Raw genomic sequence first — 25,639 nt, forward strand, 5'->3', positions numbered from 1 at the left:
GGTGTGTGTGCCCTTGTGTTGGGGTGTAAATGTTTAGTAATACCTTTTTGATGATTTTTATCTTTTAATTAGTATGTGATGTTTTTCCTAATCTCTTCTGACTAATTTCAGTTTAAAGTCTATCTTTTATTACAATAGCTATGTCTGCATGCTTCTTAGTTCCATTTGCTTGAAATATCTCTTTCCATCCTGTTTCTCTAAACAGATGTCAGTCACCCTGTGTGTGTTTCTTGGAGGGAGCAGAATAATGAAGTCTGTTTTCTAATCTAATCTCTTCATCTGTGTCTTTTTATTGTGAACATGAGACCATTAATATTGAGTTATTAATGTACAATACTTATTTATTCCTTTTGTTTTGCTGGTTTGGTATGGCCTTTCCCCTGCCTCTTTTGATTTACTGCTTTGGGATTATTTATTCTTTGTATCATCTTGGGGGTAGTTAAAGTTCTCTTCAGACTGGTCTTCCTTCTAGTGACTTCTATAGTGCTTGACTAGTGGACAGGACTCACTTAAATTTGTTTTTATTGTGAGCTGTTTTTCTTTCTCTCTTGGTTGTGATAGTTTTGCTGGGTACAGTAGTCTAGGCTTGTACCTGTGATCTCTCTGAGCCTGTTGAACATCTATTCGGGCCTTTGGGCTTTCACAGTCTCCATTGAAAAGAGAAGTGTTATTCTAATGGGCTTGCCTTTGTGTGTAATATGGTCTTTTCCCCTTGAAACTTTTAGTATTCTTTCTTTGTTCTATATATTTAGTGTTTTGATTATTTTTGTATTATGAAGACTTTCCTTTCTGGTCCTGTTTATTTGGTGTTTTGAATGCCTCTTAAACCTTGATAGGCATCCCTTCATATTGGGGAAATTTTTCTTCTGTGATTTTTGTAAAAAATGTTTTCTCTGTCTTTGATACAGATTTCTTCTCTCTGTCTTAGTTTTGGATTTTTCATGGTGTCCCAGATTTCCTGGATATTTTGTGGTTGGATTTTTTGGTTTTTTTTTAAGATTTAACATTTTTCACTGGGCTATCTATTTCTTCTACCTTGTCTTTAAGACCTGAAATTCTCCTTTCTATGTCTTTTAATCTTTGGTGAGGCTTATCTCTAAGGTTTTTGTTTGACCACTTGAATTTTTAACTTTTAGTTTTGTTTCATTTTGGATTTTCTTTATTAGATTCTATTTTCGTATCTTAAATTGCTGTCATCATTCCATTGAACTGTTTTGTGTTTTCAGGTTTCACTAACGCATGTACTCATATCCCCTTAGCCTTTTCATCGTTGCTGTCTTGAATCTCTTGTCCTGGGCTCCAGCTAAACTGCTTTTCTTGGAGCCTGTTACAGCTGTCATAGGGCTGCTGCCTCCTGGGGGAGTCAGATCATCTAGTGTTGGTGCTTTGTGCTGATCCAGGGAGCTGGAGTCGGGGGATCTGAAGTGTTTCTTGGTGTAGATATCTGGTATTTGTCTTTGTTGTGTAGGTGTTCTGTTCTTTGGTTGCTGTTACCTACCCTGGCCCTAGTGAAGTGTAGTGACTTTAAGGTCCACAGTTAAGGGCAGAACTATGTCTCAGCCAAGTGTGGTGGCTGTCAGGTCTCTGTTACAGTGTCCCTGGTTCTGTGGATCAGCAGGAGTCAGAAAAGAATGAAGATGGGTTAGAACCAAAGGATAAAATTGGCATCAAGAAAAAACTAAGTGGACCCTGGGTTCACAACATGAGGCGAGTCCCTAGGGGATGGATCTGGCCTGAGAGGAGGGCCTTCTGTTGGCAGAATAACTGGAGATATTGCAATGTTGTATAAGGAGAGTAAAGCGTGCCTGTCTGTGTTCAGCCCAGTGTGGTGGCTGTGCCTCCCTGCTAGAGAATGCTTCTGTGGAGTACTGGGAGTCTCAAAGGAATGAAAATGGGCTAGAAGGAGGGCTATGCTTATCATTTTTAACTACTGTATCTTTTTATGTGATAAAACTGAACACAGCAGTTCCATCACCCTTGCATATGGCTGTCATGTGCTCACCTCTTAGTTTTGCTACTTTTTCCATTGGTGATCTGGCACCTGGTTTTCATCTTTCTCTACATCATAATTCCTGCCACCAGTCTGCATATTGTCAGTATTCTCCCAAAATATTTAGTCACCGGTCACTTACATCCTTAACTGTCTCCGATATAGTGAGCCTCCTGCACAGTTCTGCTCTGGGGACACATGGAGGTTATCAGTGAAGTTCATCCTGTCTTTGCAATCTCCATGTGCATGCTGCTCTCCTCCTGGATTCTGAACATGTGCGTGCTTCCTGCTTCCTCTCTATCGGGTTAATTTTAGGTGTTCTCTTATTTCAGTAGCAAGCTCTGCTCTCCTGATGCTTTAGTGGGTCACTAGTCTCACCTGCTCTTACTTATCCAGAAGGTGAATGAATTCCCAGGAATATTGGAACTTCCCTAAGATAGTCTTCTTATTTAACAAAGTTCAATCTTCATTCATTCCTTCTCTTGCACAGTGAAATGGCTCTTTGAACTAAATACCCAGCTTTTCTTTAGCTTAGTTGATCCCTTGAAAGGGAAAATTATGCTCATATTGAAGCATATGCACAGACCAGCTTTCATCTCTAAGTAGCCAGGTTTCTAGCTTCGTTTTTGAGATAGCTTGTACTCTCATCTGATAATTCTTCTATGAATATGTATTAATAAATTTAGGGGGGCATAGTATGAATGTATTATATCTAGAAATGTCCAAGTATAGGAAATACAAATAATATTTTAATATTTTTGAGTATTATCTACGAGGCAGAAATAGCAGGAAGTAAACATGGAGTAAAGGTGTCCAGATTGTGATACTCAGTGTGGTGTTCCCAGTCCCCAACTGGTCAACCAGGAAAATCTAGGCTTTCACTTAGGAGACTACATGAAAAGCTGAGTTTTGTTTCTTTGGGTGGAACCAAGGAGGTTTAAATAATATTTAGTAAACTTACTACTTCAGGAAAGAAATAATAACTAACACAACAGCTCAATTTTATCTTAAAAAATCAACAGAAATTAGATCCATGTCATTATAAGGTAGGGTGTCAGTGGCATGACAGGAGCAAAATCATTGAAATAATATGAACATTTTGGTGCTTTGGAGCATTGTCATAAGTCATAGCACAACATGAATATGAGACAATAGTTCTTGATTATTTAGAACCTATATATTCTGGTGATGGTCTTAGTGTTATGACTGTAGGTACTGTGCACACTTTGAAGTATTACCTAGGGCTGAGGGTTAGGACTGTAGGTACTGTGTACACTCTGAGGTGCTTACCTGAGCTGACGGTTAGTGCTTTAGGTACTGTGTACACTCTGAGGTGTTACCTGGGCTGAGGGTTAGTGTTGTAAGTACTATGTACACTCTGAGGTGCTTACCTAGGGCTGAGAGTTAGTACTGTAGGTACTGTGTACACTCTGAAGTGCTTACCTAGGGCTGAGAGTTAGTGCTGTAGGTACTGTGTACACTCTGAGGTGCTTACCTGGGCTGAGGGTTAGTACTGTAGGTACTGTGTACACTCTGAGGTGCTTACCTAGGGCTGAGAGTTAGTACTGTAGGTACTACATACACTCTGAAGTGTTTAACTAGGGCTGAGCATGGAAAGTTTATTCACTGAAATAGCCACTTTGAAGAATATCTGTATGATTGGTTTGAAGGAAAAAAACACATGAAAAGGATACAGATCAAGGTAGATGGAGAAAGAGAAGATAAAAGATTTAATAAATGAAATATTATAATACTTGGTAAATATTGGGAACTGGAATTTTAGGGAATTATTCAAGAAAAACTCTCAGTCTTGTGTTTTGGGTAACTTGGTACATAAGGTGTGGTCACAACGACTGACACTGGGGATAAACTTGTCATACTGGGCCACAAGGAAAGTTTTGGAAATTCTGAAAGCTCTGAGGAGAAACCTTTAGCACCACCTGCAGTAAAGACTATTCAAGCTAATCCAGCTAGTATCAGAATCTGTACAGAGAATGCTGAAAAAGCAAAGAATAGACCTATCATGTGACCTAGCTTTACAACTCCTGGCCATTTACCCTAAAGACTCTGAGCCAGCGTATCATAGAGGTACCTGCATATCACCATTTTTCACACCATTCATAGTGGCTAAGTTATAGATCCAGCATAGGTGTCCAACAGCAGAGCAAATGATACAGAAACTGTGATTTATACATATCGTGGATTGTTTTTCAGCCATAAAGAAGGGTGAAGTTAGGTCATTAGCATTAATGTCATGATCAGTGATAATTGTAGCCTGCCAGGTTTGCAGCTGGATAAGACTTGATGACTTCCTGCCCAAAAGCTTGGTTAGTACTTCCCAGTTCTTTCAAATCCAGCTGCCTTAAAAAAAAAAAACAAAAAAAAAACTTAGTTTTTGTCATTATCATTCTTCCTGCTGACAACTTGCTTTATTTTCTCTAGCACATTTATATTTTTTAATGGCACTCTCTTAATTCCTTGGTATTTTTTCTACATCAGGTTTTTATATATGTTATATTTTTATCTATCTTCTTTATGGAGTAATGTTTAATGTTCTTTAATAAATGCATTCATCCTGTTCTACTACCTCTTCAAGCTACTTTGAGATTGTACCTTCCTTTTTTTTACTTAGGCTAGTTTTCAAAAGTATATTTTTGTTTGTTGTTTTTGTTTCTTGGGACAAGATATCACTTTTAGCTGGCCCCCACCTTGGTATCCCCTTTCTATGTCAATTTCTGGATTATAGGCCTACTCATCTCATTCCCATCTGATTACCATGTCTGACTACATACTTTTATGTATTGCTTCCTTCACATTATTGTATCTTCGGCCTTCACTCTCATAGCTTCTTCCCTGTCTCCCCCAACTTACTGAAGTGACCTTTTCCATCCCTATAGCTTGTCAACCTTTATTCATGTTTGTTCTGTGTATGTCTGTGTGTGTGTGTCTGTCTGTCTCTGTGTGTGTCTGTATCTGTGTATGTGTGTCTGTGTGTGTTTCTGTGTATGTGTGTATGTGTCTGTATGTGTGTGTGTGTCTGTGTGTGTGTCTGTATCTGTGTGTGTATGTGTGTGTCTGTATGTGTGTGTGTGTGTGTGTGTCTGTGTGAGTGTGTGTGTGTGTGTCTGTGTGTGTCTACCATGTCTTCCTGCAGCTTTTTTGGTGTGTAATATATTATTATCTTGTTTCTTATTCTACCCGTTGACTATTTCTCAACCTTGTTGAGTTTTTCCTCTGACTTCTCAAGTCCTTGCCTTTTGGACTACATGTTTTCTTATATCTTACCATGCTATGACTTTGACCAAAAGTCTTATTACCATGTGTAGTACATAGCACATCATGTGAAGTCAACACATATGTATTGTAAGGATGAGTGAATATTAAATTAGTATAAACCAGTGACTTCTTAAACTATCTTTCTCTTGAAAAGTAGAGTTCTCTCACTGGTTAACATATGCACAAAATATTCTTCCCAGACTACATAATATTAACTCCAAAACTCCATTTATTAAATTCCCAAGAAGTTTCTTTTAATAGTTCATCTTCCATTTTTGTTGATAGTTCATCATTTCTGAGTGTGAACTTTAAACATATATGTAAGGGGTTTCTTGGGGTGTCAATATGTACTTTTCTATCGGTTAATATGGTTTGGCTGTCACTGTGAAGCGGCTGCTGAGCACAGCAGCAATAAGGCATACAGGGATTTGCATCACACCCATTCTTTTTTTTCGTCTAATGATTTATTTAATTGTATTTTATGTGCATTAGTGATTTGTCTGAATGTCTGTGAGAGTGTTGAATCTCTTGGAACTACCATGTGGGTGCTAAGAAATGAACCTGGGTCCTTTGGAAGAGCAGTTAGTACTCTTAGTCACCAATCCATCTCTCCAGCCCTGCATTACACCCATTCTAAGGAAAGCTGGTTGAGTTTTCAGGCTTGATTAGAGAAATTGTTGAATATGGTAGCAAGACATTGGATTATATTTTAACACATTGTCTCATGATAAATAACAGTCCACACTCTGTTCCTTAGAGACATACCTTTAAAATGTTATTTTATGGAATCTTCAAAGATCTGTAAAAGTAATGTCCAACTAACTTCTTAGTGGAATTTTTTTACTTTTTATAATCAACAAAGCATTGTTAACTCAGGATCCATTGAAAATAGAACTAGTTCATCCAATACGAATTTCACAGAAAAAAGATAATCATTATGTCAAGATTTTAATATGCTGCATGCTCTCACTCATAGATAAACAATTCTTCCCATTTTAGTTTTGTTTCTGTTATTTTTTCAAATAACAATTAATTATGAGAAGTTCTAATTCCTAATAAGTTCTCCAGATGTCCTCAAAGAAGTTTATCACAGTGTGTTCATACTTACACGAATTTTCTTCATTGTTCAGAATTGTGGTTTTCCCTAGTGTTTTGAGAAAATTGAGATTTTTGATCTTCTGTTCTTGTGATTTCAAATAATGACTATTTTAAAATAGCTCGGCAGGCATAATGATGCTACTCATTTGATGACAAAGCTTTTGATTAGTAGTAATCATCTTCTTCATGAACAGTGTCTCACTTCCTCTCAGCACTGTCTATATTTGCAATCATTATATTGTTACCAGCTTGGATGAGTCTGTATACATTGGTACTTTTGAGTAAGTTCAGTTGCTTTTAAATAATACATTTTTTTTTTAATTCAGTAGAACTACTCTATACAGAAATGCTGTCATGCCAGGTCTAATTAAGTCTGTCTTCTTCTAAAATAAAAAAGGAGTCTTGTGCTTGTTTATCATCATGTTCACGGTGACTATTTCTCCAGTCTCCCTTTCCCTCTCTTTCCATACCTCTTTCCGGGTACTGGGGTTGAAACCCAGCATGTCCCAACATTTCTGGCACATGATCTACCATTGACCTACACGCCCTATTGTGTCTTGCAATACACTTAATGAAAACAATATAATTTTTAGAAAAGGTGAAATGCATTTGGCACATCATGAAGAGTGTGAAAATTATATCTTTGAATTTGAATCATATAATATTAGTTGTTATGGTAATACAAATATGTGTATAGGTTATATTAAGTATACCCTCAGTCTTATTTTAAGGTTTCTGGTAATGTCTTATAGTTTTTATTTGGCAATGCAATTAACATCCTGAAAATTTTCTAGATAGTAAAGACATTTGAACAAAAAGTGACCCTTCTGTTATCATCTTACTGTCTACACATTCGCACCTAGGTGAGGATTGCCTACTTGGAGATTGGATTCCTTCTTCACAGATAAACTCATGTTTTCATGAGATAGTGTTTCCATATACGTCCCAGACTAGAATTGAACCTCATGACCCTTTTTCCTTCAACTTTCTAAATTTTAGAATTAAAGAGACCTGGGGGCTGAAAAGATGGCTAAGTGGTTAAGAGCACTGGATGCTCTTCCAGAGGTCCTGAGTTCAGTTCCCATCACCCACATGGTGGATCACAACCACCTGTAGTGCAATCTGATGCCCTTTGCTGGCATGAAGTCGTGCATGCAGATAGAGCCTTCATACATAAAACAAATAAATGGTTAAAAAAAAAGAATTAAAGCGAAGTACCACTACATACAGTTCCCATCTTACTTTTTACATTAACTTCAGAACCAGGCATGACAGTGCACTCATGTAATTCTAGTATTCAAGAGGCAGGGTTAGGAAAATGGAGTTTGTGGCCAGTCGGTTCTACAGCAGTGAGATCCTGCTGCATGAGTAAATAAATTAAGCTGGGGTGATGGCACACACCTGTTATCCCAGCACTCAGATGGTGAAGCAAGAGGATCAGCGGGTCAAGAACATACTTACTTACATAGCAAGTGTAAGACCAATCTGGCCTGTATGAGACCTTGTCTCAAAAAGAGAAAATTTAAAAATACAGAGATGAATAAATGAATTCAACTTTGTAAGGGAATAAATGACTAATAACTAAGTAACTTTATGTTTCACAGGTTTGTTTTTAAGAAAAATCTAAGTGTACTCATGACTATTTTATAATATAAATATAAAATTTCTTCATCTTTTTTCATGTATAACAGGTTCTCAGTCAAGTTAAGCTGACTTTCATTAATTTCTGAATATTGCTTTTAAACATTTTATTGTGCTAGTTGTTTTGAATTTTTTTAGATTTATTTATTCATTTATTTAATGTGCATTGGTGTTTTGCCTGTATATATTTTGTGTGAGGGTGTCAAATCCCCTGGAACTGTAGTGACAGATAGTTGTGAGCTGCCATGTGGATGCTGGGAATTGAACTCAAGTCCTCTGGAAGAGCAGCCAGTGTTCTTAAGTGCTGTGCCTAATCTCCAGCCCTGTTTTGAATTTCTTATTTTGTGCATATTTGTACTATTCTAGAGGTCCTGTAGTGATGCTCTATATGATACTTACTTTGATTTGGAGTTGTATCCTTGGAGTGAGTGGGCATGTAGATGGAAGTAAGCTATAGAAAGGAATCCTGCAGGTTGGTTCTTCCCTGGAACCTTTCCTAAATCTCTTGTATTTTAATTGAAAACAATGGCCCAAGGTAACAGAAGTGATTAATTAAGTAGAAAATTTTATCAAATACTTAGAAATTTTTAAAATATTTTAAGAATAGCCCATTGGACAGAGAAAATGTTTCAAGACTCAGTTAGCTTCACTAAATGTCCTGAATTTTTTTTTTCCCTTAAAAATTCCTGAAGGGATACTAAAACTTAATGGTCTCTCATTTTTAGATTATCCGAGTAAAGACTAACATTTGAATCAAAGCACATCTAAATTATTTACTTCCTTTTTTGACTTTTTGAAATTAAAACATAATTGCATCATTTTCCCATTCCTTGTCCTCTCTTGAACTACTCTCAGGCACCCCCTTGCTCTTTCTGTTATACATACATACATACATACATACATACATACATACACATACACACACACACACACACACACATACACACACACGCACACACATACACACGCACCGCCTGCTCAGCCTGTCTACTGTTACCCTTGTGTGTAAATCCTTACTTTCTCATCCTGTCCTATCTCGAATGCTTTTCTCAGCATCGTCTGCATGTGCTGATTGTCGTGGCGGCTCTTCTTAGCATACTGAGACTCAGTGTCGGGTGACTGAGGGATGATTAGCCAGTTTCCTCTTAAAATGCGTTCAGTTTGCACTGCAGTCCTCTACATAGTGGTGAAGCACTGTGCTTGTATCAGTCCAGAAAATTACAAATCAAAAATGTAAACTATTTTAAACATTGATTAAAATTGTAAACTATTCCAAAATATAATTGGGATGGATTATTAAATCACTTCTTAAAGTACAGTTTAATTGTTTTCCTAAAGATTTAAATTTACAAGTGAAGTTTTCTTGTTTATGTTGTGTACTTTTTAATAAAACAGTGGCTACCCTTTCTAAAACAATGCTTTATGTCTAGAATAAAATGAGGTAAATAAATTAGGATTACTAAGAAAAATACTTCAATTGGAATACAAACCACAGCTCAAGAACTCCAGTGAAACACTGAACATGTTAAACCTTATAAATAGCTATTTATTGTTTCCTATTCAGTTGTTGATACTGAGGCTGTGTATGTATTCTTGCATAAACGAATGCCTATTCCAGTGTTGCTAGACATGCTGGGTTTCCTTATCTGGAGCATTGGGGTGATTCCTGTGGGGCTGTGTCATTCCCTGAGTGCTGCTGTGACTTTAACCCCTAAGCCTTGACTGATCACTTCTAGTCTTAGCTGGTAGTGGGCACAGAAAGTACAGCTTGACCTTGTATGTTGCAACATTTAAAATATAATACTGTCCATTGCTGTGACAGCATTTATGAGGAAAGTTCTACCTTCTACTGTGGTCTTTTTAATCTTTCACTTATTAACCTACTTTCACTCAGTCTATGATGAGTATATGTTTCATATTATTTGTGGTAATAAAGATATCTGGAAAAATGTAAAAATTCCCTAAAATTATCAAACCATTTTCACTAAGGAAAGAAAAATCTTTATGAGGTATTTTTCCTAAGGTGGGGATGTTTGTTCTATAAATAAACAGAATCCCTTTGAGACATGAGACATGCCAGGACATTTGAATTAATATTCTGTCCCTCACCTAGAATTATGTATCTATTATTTTTAAAAATACAGTATCAAACCATACAATGTAACAGTATATGTACGTGTGTGTTTATGTATGTGAATATATATACATTTATATGTATGAATATATGTATATTTCACTTGAAAAATTGCTTGACTAGGTAAGAACAGATGAGATTTTTGACAACTGAGTGGACACCAGTGTCCTGTTGTGATCACTATAGATACTTTATTAAGTTTTCCCACCAAATGCTATGTGAGAGAAAAGTTTATTATTAGACTAAGATCACAATAAATCTTTGAAACAAACATAAAGCTTGGTATTCTTCATAATACAGGTTTTTAGAAATGTAAGAAGTACAGAGGAATACAGCTGTGTGGCCTTTTGCTTTTACTGACCTGTTGCAATGAGGGCAAACCAGAGGCCTTGAGCTAAGAATGGGTCACAAATTATTGGTCACATTTATTTTCAAAAACTGTGTTTCCTCTAAAATAGAATTTCAGAAGAATAGAACTATGAATTTTATGCTGAAATTCCATTTAATTCATTTTTATGGCAATCAAATATATATGAATTTATATTTAATCTTGGCGATCATGACGTTTTTGACCGTGACTGGCCTTTAAGCTGAGCCGTCTCTCCAGCCCCGCCCCTGCTCTGGGTGTGTTTAGAAACAGTACTGAACTTGACGTAGGAAATCAGTCACATAAAAGTTCTTTAAATGATTGTACTTCTGTTTTATTCTGCAACTTTAAAGTATTATTCAAAGATATAAAACAATATAGGATGAATCTAGTACTCTGTTTCTAATAGTATTTGTTTTTCCAAGTCTGTATGACATATAATTCATGATACTGAGGATATTGTGTCCTTTTTTTTATTACTTTTCTCTAATCGCCCTTTTTTTTATTTTCAAAAATCAGAGCATATTTGTAGGTAAAATGGTTCAGCCCATGACATTACTGTTTGCTCTCCCTACTGTAGTCTGTAAATACTTCCTTTCCTATGACTGCTTTCAGCTCAGATGGTAACTGTTTGAAATGGATTTTGGTCATATATGTTGCTTTTGAGTTCTAGAGCAAAAGTTAATGTTTTTAGATTTGTCTTCCAAATCATGGAACTGAATTATAGCCATATATTGATCTCATTAGGGTATATAAGCATTATTGAAGGCTCCAAGAGAGAAGTGTCAGTAATTCTTGGCCATAGACTAAGTATTCTTGCTTCAACAAGAATTAAGTTTCAGTGGTTGGAGAGGTCTTTATGTTTTTATTTTTAGTTTTCATTTTGAAGTTCCAGTTTCATCCGACACCTGTCTGAGTTGTTTGGTCTACCTGGAGTGCACTAGGTGGATGATGGAGTTCCCAGTTCTCTGCAGAGTGAAGTCTGTTTGGAGGGTGTGTTTAAATACGGATACGCACTTCCAAGCCGCCCTGTTTTCCTGTAACCTCATTTTCATTCTTCTGCTTAAAACATTCAAGCTATCAGTATACTATGATAATGCTATTAACATTTTTATATCTTACTCCGTTTGCTAATAAACATACTGCATAACTTTCTCTTCTCTGGAAAGTACTAGGAAACATTGGTGAATGTCTTTAAACTAGGATACAGCACACAGCTCCCATGTTCTCTTCATTCTGGAAAGCAGGTAGCTGGGGCTGCAGTGATTATAACTGAGCAACTAGGTTATAATTCAATTACTGGGAATTGCTAATAAAATCAGATTTGGGTTCTTTAGAACTTTTTAAGCTTAGTCAGAAATTACTCAAGATGTGTTGGGAAAATTCTTTTTTTGCATACACAGTAATTTTAAGCAATTTTTTTTTTTCAAAATCAGTTTGATTCATCATGACCAAATAGCAGAAGGGCACTAAAGACCGACTGAGCTGCTTTCTGACTAACATTTCAGGGACTGTGAAGCAGCAGATAGACAGCCATATCACAGATCCAGATCAACAGAGCAGCGGCCTCTCCTAGAGCGGACCACCACCCGCTCCAGATCCTCTGAACGTCCTGATACAAACCTCATGAGGTCGATGCCTTCACTAATGACTGGAAGATCTGCCCCTCCTTCACCTGCCTTACCGAGGTGAAAGATAAATCGATCAGACTAACTCCCCTGTCTGCTCTGCCAACACACTGTCTTATTGTCCCACCAGTAAATGGTCTCGTCATTTTTGGCTGCTCACCAGTACAAGTCGATACTAACCTGTCAGTGTCAACACACTATTTGTATTCAGTGGATATAATAGTGTGTCATTACCATTGTAATTTGTTTCTTAACTGTCCCGATTGCATTTGTTTCGTGATTTCTCATTAGTCGAGTCCTGGGTAAATCCTGTCATAACTATCATTTTCTTCCACAGAAGGAGAAATTACTGTGCTCATTAGGCATGATTTTTCTAATAATCATCACAACAGTAAATAAGCTAGATGTATTTAGTTTCTATGAACATTAATATTAGATATCAGAATTTTCTTTAGCTGAGTTTGAAGTTACTTGGGTTTTTTTTGTAGATTCATAAATTGTTTTCTAATAAGAAGGATATTTAGTATAAACTTAAGTAAAAATCTGATTGTGTCAAAGGTGGAAGGTTAGTTTTAAGAATTTATATTATAGTAGAAAAACTATAAAATTTTATTTTTTAAGTTGTAGAATTTTCTACTTGCCTTATATGAATAGATTGATAGTCTATATTACTAATTTCATGTGTTTTCTATAGGCTTTGTGTGCATGTATGTGTGTGTGTATACATATTACACCAAAACATAAACATTTTTGGTGTTTAAGTAACTGTTCAAATGTCCATATTTGTTTTGTTCTCCTTTTAACCAGCAGCAATCCACGTTTAAAAATCACACAAATACAGCCATTTCATAAACCAGCTAGCATACTGAACTGATTTAGTGCTTACTGAAAATATATTAATGTGCATCTTGTAGGTCTCACCCTCGGACCGGGTCTGTCCAGACAAGTCCATCAAGTACTCCTGTAGCAGGACGAAGGGGCCGGCAGCTGCCACAGCTCCCACCAAAGGGAACACTGGAGAGAAGTAAGTTCTCAGTTTTATAACTATGCCATTAGGAAATACATGTGGGAGCTGGGGTGAATCAAAATTTTCTATTATCATTGTTTTATTATCTTCCTGTATTTAGCTATGTGCATGACTTCATTTGACAGTAGTTATATTTGTGAATATAATATATATTGCATGTAAAAAGTATTCTTGGAGATAAAAAGAAACAATCTTTACTCGTTTTACATTTCAAATTTGAGTAACTATATTTAAAAGTTAGCAGTAGCCTCATGCAAGCAGCTGGATTATAATGTCCTTGCTACATCTAGGATTATGAAGTTATTGGTGAATATACAAAGTTTATTAGTAACTAGCTAAGTCAATTTTCACAACATTGCAAGGACTAGTTAGCTGATGCATGACAATGGTGGTCCTTCTCAAACCTGGAATGCAAGTAACAGGTAACCCTGAATCCACAGTAAAAGATACATGTTACACTGATGCTGTTAGTAACTGGAGAAGCTGACACACTCAAACACACTTCTCAAGCAGTTATAAATCTCGGTTAAATTCTTTCTACAATCATGGATAACAGACAAGAGTAATTTTAACATCTTTTAAATCACAGTCCCTCTTTTTAGTAACTCTTTTTCAAAGCTGTGTATGTATATATCCAAATCATCATTTAAGTTTTCTTTAACAGACGATCAATTCTGTAACTTTGAAATTTGTGTTGTTTTTAACCCCTATGCTTTGCCCCCCACTCCTCTTTGTTTTCGTTTTATTTTGTTTTCCCTAGACAATGGAGTCAAGGAGATAGACCCTTATGAAGGTCTGTACATAAGGAGGGTTTGTTTGTGCTGAAAGCCTTTTGGGGGGCTGTGCAAGCAAAATAAACCCAACTGCAACTGATGTCCCTTCGTTTATATATATATACAGTTGAATTATTTTGTTTTCTAGTTTCTAAGAAAGTACACAAATTTTATTTTCTGTGAAATAACACAATGGGATTTAACGTGATTAAAGCAAAAGTACAAAGCATTTAACTTCTTTTAAATAACTAGATAATATTTGTTCTTATAAAACATTTAATTTACTTTTTAAACAAAATTCTGGATTTTGAATGAGACTATAACCAGAGATATCAGTTGCAGTCTGTGTTTATGCCTTTGAGGACATATACAGATTCTGGCTATATTTATCATTTTATATTTCATTTGTATTTTTGACGATCCTTTTATTATTAACTTTGACTTTCTACAAAAGAAGTTGTTGAGCTAGATAGTGGTTGTGACTTGTGTTTCCTGTTTTCTGTTGTAGCAAATCTGCTTAGCGTATTCAAGGATAATATGACAGTTTTATGCCTCTGTTATCAAACACCGCATTACACCTCGAAAAAAAACACGGAGGCGTAATATGTGGTCTGTATTACATTTGCTAGTGTGATAAAAAGCTGCTAGTTTCTGAATTATGAAATTGCTGGCTGTGTTTTTACTGCTGAGTCTCCAGCACATAGAAGGATGTCTAGACTAGAACAAATATTTATGGAGTTAACAAATGAAACACTGTCTTCAAAAGTGAAGTGGTGCCTCACATAGTAGATAGATTGCTACTAAAAACTTGTCATGGTGTGTTTATAGAAAACTCATAGTCCTATGACATATTTACAACAAGTCCATACATGGATTGCGTTGAGCAGCAAATCTTTTATTGTCTTATGTAACGTTTTGATCTACGTGTGCTCTTCTTAGTTGTGACTGAATGAACATCAGCTCTTGTGGGTTCTTCCTCTGCTTGCCTACTGTAATTCTAACGAGCGCACTGGTGGTGTGACTGACGCTCTCGCTTTCTATCTGATAGAAAGACATCTGTGACATTGCTGTAGTGCTTGAGTATTTCCATCAGACTGAAATGCTATGCTTTTAAATGGTTTTTCATAAGGAGGGTTCAATAGTGTGCAACTTTCGTTCCCTCAAAAACTTAAAGCTTCCATTTTCCCATCCTTTATAGCAAGAGTCTGTTGAGTTGTGATAGTTTCATGTTGTGCAATGCTAGATATGGAGAGACCAAGCCTCATTGCAGAAGGGAAATTCAGGGGTAAAGATTCAAGGACTTTTATGAGTGCTTTACCTACAGTTTTTTTTCCAGGTAGAATACATTAAAAGCACTAATATTAGCAATTTCCACAATGTCTCTAATTTTGATTTTCTGCTTTTTATTTCATAAAGGAAAGAGGAACCAAAACCTTCCCTCTCTTCTCAGTGTGGAAGAGGTTTTGTTTAATTTGTATTACTTAATGGTACTGGCTGATGTTGAACAGCATTCTCAGACATGTTAATATTGAGGCTTCAGAGATCCATGAACCTGGAACTCCTTCAGTGTTAGAGGACATACTGTATACCTATTCTGTAGATCTTCGACCTCTAACCAAAGTTAACGGTGCAGTCATCCAAAATAATAATCCAGACTGATAGTCCAAATTTCTGAGCTTCTTCTAGATGGTTGCTAGATCTTGCCATTAATGGCATTCCTAATATAAACATAATGAAGTATTTAGTCTGCCTTTAGCAACTAGAAAATAAGCTATAATTTAACTATTGTTGTTAATGGTGCCACATACCTTTAATCACAGCACTCAGGAGGCAGAGGCAGGCAGATTTCTGTGAGTTCAAGGCCAGCCTGGTCTACAGAGTGAGTTCCAGGACAGCCAGGGCTACAGAGAAACCCTGTCTCAAAAAAAAAAAAAAATCGAATTAAAAAAAAAGTTTATATAGTGTCATGGTTTTCTTCCTAGAAGAAAATTTATGTAATATTTTCCTAGTAATATACCTACTATAGAGACAAAAAAATGTGCCTCTATTTTTGAGCTACCCACATATGCCAAATCTTCTAAGGCGTCACGGTTTCTGGTTCCCAAGTCAGTACCACTGCCAACTGTGATGATGCATTAACAGTAAACAGATTTGCTTTCAGAGGCATGTCAGAAATGCAGTCAGTGTGTAACTCTTACTTTTCTTTTTATTTCATTAAAAATGATTCATTTGTTTGTTATCTTTTAAAACTAACAATCAGACCCCTGGTCTTGTCTTTTTCTTTTACTTTGGCAAACACAGAAGTTCACGAAGAAATTGGGCATGTGGAAGAAGAGGGGGGAGACAAAGAGGGAGGCGAGGTCAAGGCAGGTGTGTCTGACTGTGTGTCTCCTAAATAAGTTAATGTCCAATCTTACAATGTCCTAAGAGTTACAGTGAGACTATCTAGTCAACTGCACAGTGTTTAATTTGGCCAATTGTTTGAATATCTCTTTAATAATCAAAACAAACTAGAATTCTAGACAATGTCTTTGGCCTAAATATGTACATTGTTTACCTAAGCCTATTCTTTACATTCTGGTTGTTTCTTTTCGTTTTAATAAATAATCTTTGTCAGCTAGCTACTAGAAAACTCGATTTCCCTTATGCTTCCCTGAACAAGGGAACTCTATTTTCTTGCCTATGGGTTTCAAAAGTAGGAAAGGCACATTTTAAGGATATATAGAATGAAAATACTGAATTTCTTTAACATTTAATAGACTATGATCACTTTTCTACTATTTCATTTCCTAAATAAGAACCATTTCCTCTGGGCTTCCCTTTTCTGTCCGAGTTCAGTATTGTGCACCCTGTTTATCAGCCATTCCTCGCTGTGGCCGCTGCTTTCTAGAGGCTATGCAGGCTTTGGCCTCTCCGGTTTTGTAGTGACAACATAATTGGCTATCAGAGTCTGTCGGAGTAAAACATTATATACTCAGAACTACACTTGTCTAATTGTATTCCATTGTCACTATGCTTATTTGAACCTCAGAATTGGATCCTAATTTTCTCTAGTTGATGTCTTGAATTTTAACTTTCTATGAAATCTACAGAATAACTTAAGCCAATTTCTGTTAAGTCTTTAATTGATCTTTTATGCTATGAATTCATGTATGAGTTTTAAAGTTCGGCTGTGCCTCTCCCTCTTTATATCACTGTAAGAAAACAATGCCCTGGTGTACACTCTCCCCAAGGTATATTTTCATGGATGCATGCTCTGAACAGAATTTATAGTTTTTAAAACAAAATGACCTTATGCCAGTCATGTTGTAATTTATCAAGTGGAGAAATTATCAATATGTATCTACTAATGGAAAGAAAAGCGATCTTAGTTGCTTGGATATAGAACTGTATACTTATATCCCATTCTGAATATCAAATATTCTCAACACTAGAATTTCAAATGCCTTTCATTTTCCTGACTGATACAGAGTTAAAATTTAGTGAATTGTGGTCCTGTAGAATAATTTCCATTTTCATTTAGTTGAAGAGCTAATGTTTCTGTTTTCCTGTCCTTTTATATCTCATTCATTCACTCAAGTTCTGAGTTTTTCACACTTTATGAATTGACTTTATAGTAATTTTACAGATAGCACTCACTTGACAATTTCTGCAATACCAGAGTCACTTTTGTTTCCCACTTAACATAAACAAGACTTGTATTTTTAAAACCAGTTTCTCACCTGTGACTCATTCTCAAGGAATTAGTAAATTGCGTTAGGTCACATCATTTATAGCAAAACAAAATGCTATAACACAGAATGCTTTTTTCTTATGGTAGCTTTGACTTCTTTTCCTATAGAATAGGAACCTGTACTGCATATACTTTATTCTGATGTGTGCAGTGTGGGTGTCATATTAAATGCATGTGTTTATTTGTGCAGTGCATTTTTTCATTCTTTTTGGAGTGCTTACTTTTTATTTGGATTGTTAACGACTTTAATTATTAATTATTGTTGTCTGGTTTCAATGTTAAAGACAACGGGGAAGAAACGTCAAGCTTACCTAATAATGGGAAAAAAGGCAAGTCTGAAATGGCTTTTCTACATATTAGACTCAATGTACTGACATTTACAATGTGTATGAATATATTTCTTTGCGTTATGGAGGTATAAGCCTTAGTCCTAACTTCATTGATTTAGTATTAAGAATACTTGCTTGTATTTATTTCTAAATAGTTATTTAACCTCTAATATGTTTACCCTAGGCTGATGATGGAGCTCAGTGGCATAGCATTTGCCTAGCATGCACACAACCACATACACACACACAAACACACACATGCATGCATTCTTACACACTCACAGGCAAGATAATATAACTTATTGTTGCTAATACAGCTCTATCTTATTAAAATGTCCAGATTAAAATTGAGAAGATTTATTTTCTTGATCATATTATGTTGCAAAATTCTGAAGAAAATGAATGATGGTATGTTATTCATTTAAAAAATACAATGTAGATTTTTTCAATCTAGAAATTATTTTAAAATAACACTGAAATAAACTTTTAAAATAGAATGAAGCATTGTGAGTTCAATGATGGTAAATAATAATAAGCATAAATAATCAGTTGAAAACGTTTGTGGAATTACCAATTTATATACGTGGATTAAAATAGTGTTGACAAATAAAGAGGTAGTTGACTTAATATTTAAATTCAGTGTTCAAATTGCTTATGATTTAACTCCTTAGCTTACAACTGAATTTAAAAGGTATGACCTGTGTTTTGGAGTAATTAATAACCCAACATAGCTACACATATTTATTTATAATGTCACCATTTTAATTGTTATGTAAAAAATTAGCATTCTTTAAATACTGTAACATTTAACCTTTTGCTATTGAACTAAATTAAGATATGAATATGTGTATTTTAATAACTTAATTGAGATGACTTTTCATCTAAAACAGTAGTTCTTAACCTGTGGGTTGTGACCCCCTTTGGGGATGAAATGGCCTTTTCACAGGGGTCACCTAAGACTTTTGGAAAATACAAATATTTACATTTTGATTCATAACAGTAGCAAAATTACAGTTATGAAGTATCAGTGGAAATAATTTCATGGTTGGGAGTCACCACAACCTAAGGAACTGTATTAAAGAGTCGCAGCCTTGGGAAGGTTGAGAATCACTGGCTTAAATGTATTCTTCCCTCTCGCCATCTTTCATAAATAATGTCTATAGTGTTTCACATAGTTATAATTTACCACTTATGTTTATAATTTTTAATAATATTGACTGATAATTATTATCTGTTCTGTGATATGATTTAAAATGTGGGAGTAATGTGAAAATAGAAATAAAATTAAATCACATCTTACAATATGAAATGTCAGTATAAAATGGAAATTTACATGAACTCTCAAAAGTGTAGTTTTGACACATTTATTGACCTCTGTGATGTTTCTTAGAGGCTGTGAAAGAAAAATTTTAGATGTATTTAAGAATAAACCATTGATCTGAAAAAGCACATATTCACATTTCACTCAGGTATTTGGCTGCACACGTTGTAAGCACTTTTGCTGCCATATTGGGTTGAAGAACTTCCAAGTATTTTAGTATGGAGTCTGTTTCCTATGGGTTCACTGGGCTGAAGACTTTCAACTCTGACGGCCTTTCCTCCCTTCCGTTACTAGGAAGTTGGACTACTGTCCTCTCCTTTCCTCTAGACTGTCTACTTTCCCGTTTCCTTTTCCTGTATGTAAATGTTCCTGTTGATGATTATTGGTCTCGCTCATTACTCCTTACAACTTTTTGTCTTTACGTCATTGTAAATATTTTTATCACACAAAAAGTTTAATATTTTCACTTATATCAGTCCTGTGTGCGGTATAACTAAGCCTAGCGAGACATTGATGGATAACGTTTTGAAAGAGAAGAACTTTGAATGTTTTGTATGTAATCTCTCATTTTTAATCAATATTTGGACCATTGTTTTTTTCTACCTGTTATTGAGGTCAAGATATCTGGTGTTGTATTTTATTGTGTTGTTGTATAGCTTTGTATGAATGCTTAATATGTAATAATTCTGAGAGACAGCTTTCTAAGAGAGAAGGTGGGTTTGAATAGTTTTGATACCTGGGTACGTCTTGAGCACATTTTTTCCCTCTACTATCTCTCCTATTACTTCATATTTTGTCATTCTCTAACAACTTATTTTAATAATGCAAAGTATTTAGATTTTCTAAAACATTCAAATGGAATTATTGTTGAGGGGTCACTCTGTACTGTTACTGTTATCACTTAAAAATCTTCATGGGAATCAAGTTCATGTAAGAAATCAAATTATGAGTAGGAGGGTTCTGAAAGGTGAGGTGTAGAGTGTTAGGTACCTAGCAAGGATGAAAATGACAAACTGTCTATTCTCTGTAACCTTACTTGCCACTTCGATTTACTATATTTTTCTTTTTGAAATAATTAAGTATATTTAAATTGTTAGTGTTAGCTGTTATTACTATAATTTCTTGGGCCAATCTTGGATACTCTGAAAACATGAGTTTTAGATTTAAAGTCAAATTTGATTATGACCATCATCCTGAACCAACTCTACTGTTACACACACACACACGCACGCACGCACGCACGCACGCAAGCACGCACGCACACACGCGCACGCACACACAATACCAGAGTAGAAATGAATGGATTGGGTTATAACTCGTGTTATTTTATGTTTGAATACTTTCTCTGAACTTATTTATACATGCTTTTGTGTATTTAAAAATTAATATACAGAGCTTTAGAATACTTTTGCCAACCAATTTTGTCTGAAGAGTTTTCAATCCACTACTACTTTTCAAGTCTCTTAGTGCTTAAAGGATACACTATAAGTCAGATTCTTGAGTCTTCATCTTATTTTTCCTTCTAAGATTTCGTGAAGTTTAGCAAGTCTTTTAATTTCACTGGGCTTCATTGTTCTTTCATGTCACATAAAATACCACATAGGGTTTTAATTGAAATGTGGTGGTTTTGGAGACATGGATGATGGAATCTAATGTCTCAAGCATTTTTGCTTTCAATTAATTATTGTCTTGTTATTGTTGATGATACTACATCATTTTAAAAACTTAGCACATACAGCTTAATTGGCCATTAATGATTCACTATGATTGTGCACCTTACCATTTTATAGCTGTTTTCCATAAAATGTACAATGAGTGGTATATACAATATTTTGTTTCTTGAATGTGTAATTTTCAATGTATAGCTGTCTGTGGTATTTCAAATTTAGTTAGCTTTATAAATAAGACAGAAATGAAAAATACATAGAGGGAGAGAAGGAAGAAATAAAGAGAGCCAAAGGGGAGGAAGGAACAAATAAAAGCAGGTTACTAAGGTAATAGGTTGATAGTCTTGAATTCCTTATCATAGCTGTTTTCTGCTGTCTGCTTTTTGGAATTTACTAATATTTAGGCTGGTCATAATAGACAAAGATGTTGGTTCTTATCTTTGCTTTACTGCCTTTGTGTATTCTTACAAATGATGTCAATGCAAGGGAATATGAATAGCAATGTTTTAATTATAAATATAATAGATATCTATATAGGAGTAGATTTTATCTGGAGTTGTGTGATGTTTCCTCAATACCTTATTCCCTTCCAGTGTACATGAATCACATGTCTTAAGTTACTACATGAGTCAAGCATACTTTACAGTGTCATGAATTTTCATCTGAATAACATCAGAATCTGCTTTTGAGCAGAATAGGTACTCAGTCACACCTGTATTTATGGAAAAGTAGCTTGGTGACAGTGAGCAAGATGACTTGGAAGATAATGTACTAAAGGCATATATATATTTATGATGTTTCAGTCTAATATTTTATGGCCCAAAAAAAAAGCAGAGGTTACAATACAGAGAAAGAATATGTTTAAGGTTTCCTCTCTCAATACATAGTTATGTAGCTAAATACATGTAAACACATACTTTCTCATTTCTAACCTTAATCTTTCTGTATCTTTTTTAGAGAAGTCTTGCCGTTTTTATTTTACTGTCTCTGCCTTTTCTCATATGATTTTATCTGTATTTCCAAATCCTTTAGTAACTAACTAGGTTTAGGGAAAAGTCCCTTTGAATTCATGACTTTCATAGCTACTGTTCAGGTCCACATCATTGTTGTCTTCCTAAATATAATTTGTAGAGCATCCTTTCTAGGATCTTGAAGGTACCTTAATCTTGGGAAGTGATTTGGTGTAGAAGAATGAGTGCCAGTCTCACCTGTTTTGGGGAGGTCTTTTGTTTCCAGTTTTTAAGGCAGAGTCTCACTGTGATTCTATGATTGGGAATCAGAGACTGAAGGATCACTGAAAATTTGAGACTAGCCTGGTCTACATAATGCCAGATCACATAGTGAGAGCCTGTCTCAAAAATCAACAAAGCCCCAAGCCTTCTTGCAATTCATTGGAGTACTGGGATTATCTTCTGCTTGACACCCCATGCAGCTGGATGTTAGCAAGGTGGCACTTTAGAACTTGGATTCCCAGCTCTGTCTTCACAGTGTACTAGCTCTTTAGGAGACTAGGAAATAGCGCCTTTCTCCTGTTGCCAGCATGCTACTGTGAGACGAGTGAATTCAGGTATGTAAAATTACCTATTGTTCTTACATAGCTGCTTGCTTTCCTAACTGTTAAGAGCAGCTGGTGGAAGGTCTCCTCTGTGTTGTGTGTTAGAGCACACGGAAGCATATAAATCATAGTCTAGTTAGTACAGGAATCTGTGCTCTTTGGATCAGTTGTCACACAAGATTATCTGGTATGATGGTGACCTGGAGTACTGCTGCCTACATTGTTCACCTCAGAGTTAAATCCCGGTGACTTGTCTGTCTTTCAGTTAGCTATTTAGTTCATCAATACTAAGTTTTCTCATCTACAGACTAAAAATACTAAAATAAAGTAATGGTTTAGGAATTTCATAGCTTAAAATTCTTAATTGTAGTAATATGTCAGTTTTATAATTCTGTAAAATTTAGGTTCACAGCTGAATTTCTAATCAGTGAAATGTTTAATTGGTATCTTCATAAAAATTTAGTATTTTACTAAATAAACTTTTCTATTCAATGAATCTTAATACTTTTTTTTGAGACAGGGTTTCTCTGTAGCTATGACTATCCTGAAACTCGCTCTGTAGCCCAGGCTGGCCTTGAATTTAAAGAGATTCCTCTTCCTCTGCCTCCCAGTGCTGGGATTAAAGGTGTGTGTCACCACTTCCCAGCCAATTCCTAATTCTTATTAGGGTATACTGACACATTCATTCAAGATAATAGACGAATTAACTTACATTCTAAATTTCTTACTTTCACTTAGTAATAATATAATAGTGATTTTTTTTTATCTTCTGTGTTTTGTGTTTCCTAACACTATAAGATGGGGCGTGTTCTGTCACATAGAGTGACAAGTGGCAAAGTGCCAGAGCATTATGTGTGCATGGTGAACTTTTGTGGAGCTTAAAGTGTACATGTTAGTAATGGTTCAGTTACCATATAGAAATAGAGCTATGTGAGTAAAGAGAAAGCTGGAGAGCATGAGATAGCTCATTCAGTAAGGGACCTTGCTATTAAGCATGGGGATCTGAGTTCAATTCATGAAACCCACATGGTAGAAAGATTAAACTGATTCTTACAAGTTGTCCTCTGACTTCCATACATGGCTGTGTGTGTGTGTGTGTGTGTGTGTGTGTGTGTGTGTGTGTGTGTGTTCAGGAACATGTGTGCACATGAGCATGTGTGCATGGGCAGATACACACACACAATAAATACATATATACATATATAAATACGTAAATAAATGAGAAATTTTTAAAAAGAAGGCAGATGACAAGATTGTTTCTGAGAGCTAATGTGAAGTGAAGATTAGTGGTAGACAATGAAACTTGCAGTATATGGCCAACAAGTTGCAATCTTCCCATCACCATTACTGTTTTCCCAAGCTCTGTCTTGGTGCACTCTGCTCATCCGCAGAGACCTCCCTGTTGTTCTGAACTACATCAGCCTGGCTTCTAACCGAAAATGTTTACACTGGAATATTATTGCACACAATGTCCTTTTCCCCTCAACTGAATTTCCTTCTTAGAGAGGACTTCATTGACTCTACCATCCAGAATTCCATCATGCTTTAACCATTCCATTTCCTTCTCACTTACTCCATGCTTGTCTGTTCAGCATTCGTCTCTAAGTCACTGTATGTTTACATGTTCATTGCTACAAGCTCTTTTTCATTAAGTTATAAGTTTTGTAAAAACCTTCATGGGAATGTAGTTTTGTCTGCTATGATACCTATGCATGTGCCTACATTATAGTGAATGCTGAATATTTACTGAATGAATGAATATCGCACCAATCTGCAAATTATTCTAGACAATTGGACATGCCAAGTACTCTATACTCATGATGCCAAGCTATTACTGCTTTTGCCTTGTTTTATCAATTCATTGATTGAAGTATTTCATACCATAAGATTTTGTTAGCATTTAATGAAGGTTGTGAATATAGTGATGAATTAAATAGGTGTTTTATTACATATTGTAATGAATTTTCTCTCATACGTATAAAAATCTTTCAAATTGTATAGAAATATTTAATATTGCCACAATAAAACAATTCCTAATAATTTTAACTCTTAAACAAATTCACATTTTTATATCAACAAAGTAAAGTAGTATACTCTCTATCAAGCCATTTAAATTCTCAATTTTTCTCTTCATACTTTGAATCCACTCATTTTATTAAAAATAAATTGAAAAATTTACAAAAAGTGTAATTTAATATTTTAGATCTTGAGATCCATAAAAACAATCTGCACGATATCAAATTCCTATATTTAAAATTTTAACAACTTATATAATATGTTGGAGAATGTATCTCTAAAATAATCCCGATTCCTGAAGTATTTTAGGTTCTTGTGATGTTCTTTGTTTCTGACAAGCGCTGATGACGTGTTTTGTTTTGTTTGTTTTATCTACACTAGAAGTTACATGGGAAGACCAGCAGGGAGCGACGCTAGGTACACTAAGTGAGGACAAGGCTTTGCCGACACAGACACTCCAACCTGAGCCAGGTTTGTCAGGCTTGGAACCCACGTGAAAGCATGAGGCTGTGAACATTGCATTTCATGCTTTTGAAATGCGCGTGTCCTTGTACCTCATTTCTCATTTTGATGTGAACTTGACCGTGTGTGGATCCCATGCAGATTACAAATACTTAACCAACCATTATTTGTTGATAAAATTAACCTCGTGGTTTTAAAGAAAACCCTCATTTAAAGGGAAAATGACAGTGTAGCACAAGTGAACGTCTGCTTTATGTGTTTGATGGTGGCTTAATGGAGAAGACCGCACTTCCCCAACAAGACTGAGAAAGCTCAATACAGTTACTCAGTTTTGTCTTTTTATGCATTCCTATTTTTATTCTACAAATGCTAGGCAATAGATAGCTCTACTGTAATGATTTCTTTACAACTTTTGGAGTCAAAGTTACTGGCTATGACGTGAAAGAAAAAGGATGGAACAGTATGAATTAATTCCAAGAGTGTCTCTTCCAGTCATTGATTTTATCAATGAGTTGAAGTATTTTGTTTTCCTTTCTTCTTTCTTACTTTTTTGCAGACCCCACCCCCCATATTTTAGGAGGAATAAAGGAAAGAAATGCAAATTGTAAAGATCAGTTCAATA

At 35.4% G+C, this 25,639-nt stretch overlaps 1 protein-coding gene across 49 annotated transcripts in view; it reads left to right on the plus strand.

The window, feature by feature from the left end:
* Rims2 (regulating synaptic membrane exocytosis 2) overlaps nucleotides 1–25,639 on the plus strand; it is a 490,233-nt gene that overhangs the window by 310,194 nt on the left and 154,400 nt on the right. For 47 of the 49 annotated variants that reach the window (XM_052747649.1, XM_052747654.1, XM_052747651.1 and 44 more), the window contains 2 exons: nucleotides 12,015–12,194; nucleotides 13,049–13,158. In XM_052747649.1, coding sequence (XP_052603609.1) covers nucleotides 12,015–12,194; nucleotides 13,049–13,158 — 290 coding nt within the window. Of the gene's footprint in view, nucleotides 1–12,014; nucleotides 12,195–13,048; nucleotides 13,159–24,936; nucleotides 25,027–25,639 lie in introns of all 49 variants that reach the window. The other 2 variants (XM_052747656.1, XM_052747676.1) reach the window with 1 other exon arrangement.

Source organism: Peromyscus californicus, unplaced genomic scaffold (assembly GCF_007827085.1).
Source record: "Peromyscus californicus insignis strain IS unplaced genomic scaffold, ASM782708v3 Scaffold_20__1_contigs__length_68692818, whole genome shotgun sequence".
In the NCBI taxonomy this organism is placed as follows: Eukaryota; Metazoa; Chordata; class Mammalia; order Rodentia; family Cricetidae; genus Peromyscus; species Peromyscus californicus.